This window comes from Trachymyrmex septentrionalis, unplaced genomic scaffold, assembly GCF_001594115.1.
Source record: "Trachymyrmex septentrionalis isolate Tsep2-gDNA-1 unplaced genomic scaffold, Tsep1.0 scaffold80, whole genome shotgun sequence".
In the NCBI taxonomy this organism is placed as follows: Eukaryota; Metazoa; Arthropoda; class Insecta; order Hymenoptera; family Formicidae; genus Trachymyrmex; species Trachymyrmex septentrionalis.
In genome coordinates, this window is record NW_017305988.1 from 2,486,298 (window position 1) to 2,490,750 (window position 4,453).

The following is a 4,453-nucleotide window of genomic DNA, read 5'->3' on the forward strand; positions in this document are numbered from 1 at the left end:
ACACACACACACACACACACACACACACACACACACACACACACACACACACACACACACACACACACACACATATACACACATACATGCGTGTACGTCTATATTTTTATTTTGCATATGCTCATCTTATATGCTCCGTTGGCATCGAAGCCAAACTCATTGAAATTTCAAACACCACCCCGCCCCGTGTACGCCCGCAATGGACGTTTTCGACCGAATTTCTTTCAAGCACCGATCTACTTTACTACTCGGGTCAAGAGACTAGACGTCCTTCTCGGCGCGATGAGTTCGATCCGTCGAGAGGTCCGAAGATGTTTCCACGCGACCGGTTGGAGTAGTCGCGAGTAGGTGCCAGAGACGGGCATGGACACTAAGACTCCGCCGATTCCGCTCAAGTCGCAGGAGAAGCCTCAACCGAAAAAAGCAGATCGCGTGGCCGACGTGTCCTTGCCCCCGCTGACACCGTATCCGAATCATCGTTCGTCCAAACACAGATCGTCCGCATCTGGTACATCGTGGCCGCAAGATCCACCTTGCGCTGTGCAGCATCAGGATCATCGCAAGAAGAGGCCTTATAGGTACAGAGACGCGTTCGATATTGATTTTCTCCCTAACTAACTAAACTTCAAATTTTCTCTTCTATTTTTGTCCACACAAGTCAGTCTGTTTGACGGACGGAATTCAACACGGTATTTCATCAAATTGATTGACGTTAGCCGAACAATACGTTCCTACCGTTACAAGTAAAGTACTTGCAATCGGAAATAATATTTTATTATACGAATAAATGAAATACGTGCGGAATAAATTTTTTTTCTTTTACACACAGATTCCTTTGTCTCTCTCTCTCTTTTTTTTTTTCTAATAAGAAAAAAACGCACTGTTTCAGAGTGTTACATATCGGCGCTACGCCTTTAATGCACGCCTGTCAACAAGGCGACAGGGCAAGAGTGTTGAGATTATTGAAGGAACAGGAGGAAACGACCGCTTACAGAGATCGTACATTGAGAAACGCCCTCCATTATTGCATGGACGCGGGTACCGGTGGTGCCGTTGCCGCGGCGGCACCAGAACTGGTGAACGCCCCTGATGCCGAGGGTCACACCCCGCTTCATCTCGCGGTCATCGCCGGGGACACTCAGCTGGTCGCGGTACTTCTAGCGAACGGTGCCGATGTCAACGCTAAGGATCTCGAGGGGCACAGTGTTCTCCATTGGGCCACTGGTACTTCTCGCTCTATCTTATCTCTAACAACATCTTCCTTTTCTGCCTGTCTTTTAAACTGCACAAATTACTTTTCCCCTCCTTTTCAGCTTTTAGCTCTTTGCACTGACGTGTTAACAAAACGTTACCGAGCATGTCATTTATTGTTAGTATCTTTCGGCTGATTTACAGAAATTGTGCGTTTCACAGGTTATCTTCGTGTCCAAATCTATTTTTAGTACGCCTTCTAACTGACCCGTGGTTGGTCTGTGATTAAGAAACTTGTTGAAAAAACAATTAGAAATTCAGAACAAGGCTAATGAAAGTCTAACGCTGTTGAGTTAGGAGATGTAGATAATACTCAAGTGTTGACGGTTGTCTTCATTTATTATATCGAACGTTTCGGCTCACTTTGGAGTGATCTTCTGCGAAAAAATGGACTATAATACCACGTTGCGAGTAAGTCAATCGCAGATTGGCAGAAATGCAGTAATCCATACGCTCAACGGGAAAGCAGCGAAGTTCGCAAACATTGATTCACAATTTCCATGAGATATGAGTTAACAAAAAAACGTTCCTCGAATTAATGTCGTGTCAGTTTATCCTGACGTGTCGTTTTAAATGATCATTCTTTTCGCTGAAGATGACTCCAAAGTGAGCCGGAACGTTCGATATGATAAATGAAGACAACCGTATTATCTACATCTTCTAACTCTTCGCTCTTACAACAGACTCTCATTAGCCTTGTCCTAAATTTCTCATTGTTTTTAAGATTAAGAGTCCTTATTTATATTTTTTATATATTTATGTAAACTTGTTGAAGATCAGGAATTAAAGAAATTTTCTGCCTAGAGGCGGAATCAGTCATCCCCTGCAGAGATTCTTATATATGTACGTGAATCAATATAAGTAAACAAACGTTTACTTATTATTTTGGAACATCTTCAACAATACATGTTTTTTTTTTCCTTTTACGAGTGTGAACATATAACCGATATATGTCTAACAGATAAAATAACGCTTGTACGCGCGCGCGTTTGGTTTCGTATACAATTGAAATCCAAGGACTTCTATTGTACGGTCAGTCGCTGAAATGATCGCGATATGCTTTCTCGCGTGATCGCTAACGGACGTTACTCAAGACGACCTACTAACCTTCCTTGACCATTGCGGCACATCGTTTCCCCGGAGATCGGAAGGAACGATACCACGGCCTGCATTTTAGTCTGTCATTCAACTTTTAAGAAAAACTTTAAATGTACGACAGTGGACGGCTTGACCTTCCAAGAAAAAGAGAATTGTAATAAAAATGAATTAAAATAATAATAATTATTGAAAATATAATAACGAAATAGAATACTATTAAATATTAGAATATTAATAAGTGCAGTCATATAGCTTCAGATATTAAAGCTAAAGCAGATTACAAAGCGCACAAAGACTTTTTATATCCGTAAACATTAGAACACAAAAGAAGTCTGCACCGAAGATCTGGACTCCAGAGAATTTATCTAGTGATACTACGTTTGATAAATTTGTCCGAGACCTTCTGATAATTACGACCCTCCATATTTTCGTTAATTACATGTATGCAATAATAAATGATTGCACAAATCCAAAAGAATATCCGGCGGTATTATTCTTTCTCACTCTCCCTATCAAAATGTTAAAAAAATAAGAAAATAAGAAGATGCAAAAATGACTTTTAGTCTGTGGGGAAGCGGAATGTGTTCGGTTGGTCCTCGCGGCCGGCGCGCGACCTTCCACCCCGGATTTACGTGGCGGATCTCCGCTTCATTATGCCGCTCAATGTTGCGGTGCGGCTGCCACGGCTGAACTTGCCGTTCCTAAGAAGGTCGGCCTGAAAGTTTTACAAACACTTCTTGAATTCGGCGCGGACGTGAACGCGAAGGACGAAGACGGACGGCAACCAATTCTGTGGGCAGCGAGCGCGGGTAGCGTGGAGGCGGTGTTGGCTCTAGCAAGGTAGACTCTTAAACGGCAATCTCTTCAATGTTACACCGCTTTTATTTCAGACTCTTTAAGTGGTATTTACAAGAATAATGCTAGAAAAGAAATTAAGAAAGATTCGTTATTACACAATTATTTTTCACTGATTTAGAGCTGGAGGATCGGCAGCCGCAGGCACTTCGGATAAAGATGGACTGACGGCACTTCACTGCGCAGCATCGAGGGGCCATGCGAGATGCGTAGAAGTACTCGTGAACTTGTGCGGATCTCATCCGGACTATGTGGATGATAACGGTTGCTCCGCGTTACATTACGCCGCCACTTTAGGCCATGCGGATGCCACCGCTCTCATCCTTAAACTCGGGGCCGATCCCAATCGCCAAGATCGAAAGGGTAGAACGTAAGATTACCAAGTTTCTGGGCAATCTTAATTATTAATCGGCCTCTCAGTAAAATAATTGATACGATTTCTTCCTAGATAACGATTCTTTTAAATCGATATTCTACCACACTTGGTACATGTTGGATCAAACCTCTATATATTAGATTCTAATTATAGTAAAAATTTAAAAAAGTATTTTGAAGAAAATTTGACAACGTCTTTCAGACCAGCACTTTGTGCCGCAGCTAAGGGCCAGTTAGAAACCTTGAAGATACTAACCCAGCATGGCGGGTCGCTTCACGCTAAAACAGTGCGTGGCACAGGGATAGGACACGAGGCCGTTGCGTCCGGTAGAATTGAGTTGATAAAATGGTTAGCGAAAAAGAGACCGTCGACGTTGGATATCGCTACTCACGACGGCAAGACACCTCTTCATGTCGCGGCTTTGCACGGCCATCTGGACGCGTGCAAAGTTCTCTTGGATCACGGCGCGAGAATCAATGCGGTTCTTAGAACTAGTAAGGGTAATTCGATGACTCCTCTGGACGCAGCTCTTTATAGAGGACACAGAGACTGTGCGAAACTCATTCAAATGCATGGTGGTACCACGGCGCAGCAACTGAGAACGCATAAGATTGCACCTAACAAAGGTCAGATTAGCTACACGCGTAGAGCAATGTATGAACATTTGTTAAATCTAACTCGAGGACAATTGGACTGATGTAATAAACATTTTTTAAATAAATAAAAATGTCATAAATATTTACACTTTAAAGATTAATATCTTGATACGACGTATTATATATCCATCGCAATATATTTTAGTAGTACCTTACTATTATAACGAAATAAGTCATTGAAATGATTTTAGTTTTTACAGCAAAGGTCCGAATAAAA

The 4,453-nt window shown here is 42.3% G+C and overlaps 1 protein-coding gene across 1 annotated transcript in view; it reads left to right on the forward strand.

Moving 5' to 3' along the window:
• The first annotated feature begins 302 nt into the window (after positions 1 to 302).
• LOC108754644 (ankycorbin-like) overlaps positions 303 to 4,453 on the forward strand; it is a 9,302-nt gene continuing 5,151 nt past the window's right edge. Inside the window, exons 1-5 of the mRNA XM_018497106.1 lie at positions 303 to 578; positions 890 to 1,224; positions 2,913 to 3,189; positions 3,326 to 3,574; positions 3,782 to 4,206. Coding sequence (XP_018352608.1) covers positions 364 to 578; positions 890 to 1,224; positions 2,913 to 3,189; positions 3,326 to 3,574; positions 3,782 to 4,206 — 1,501 coding nt within the window. The 5' untranslated portion in view covers positions 303 to 363. The remainder of the gene's footprint in view (positions 579 to 889; positions 1,225 to 2,912; positions 3,190 to 3,325; positions 3,575 to 3,781; positions 4,207 to 4,453) is intronic.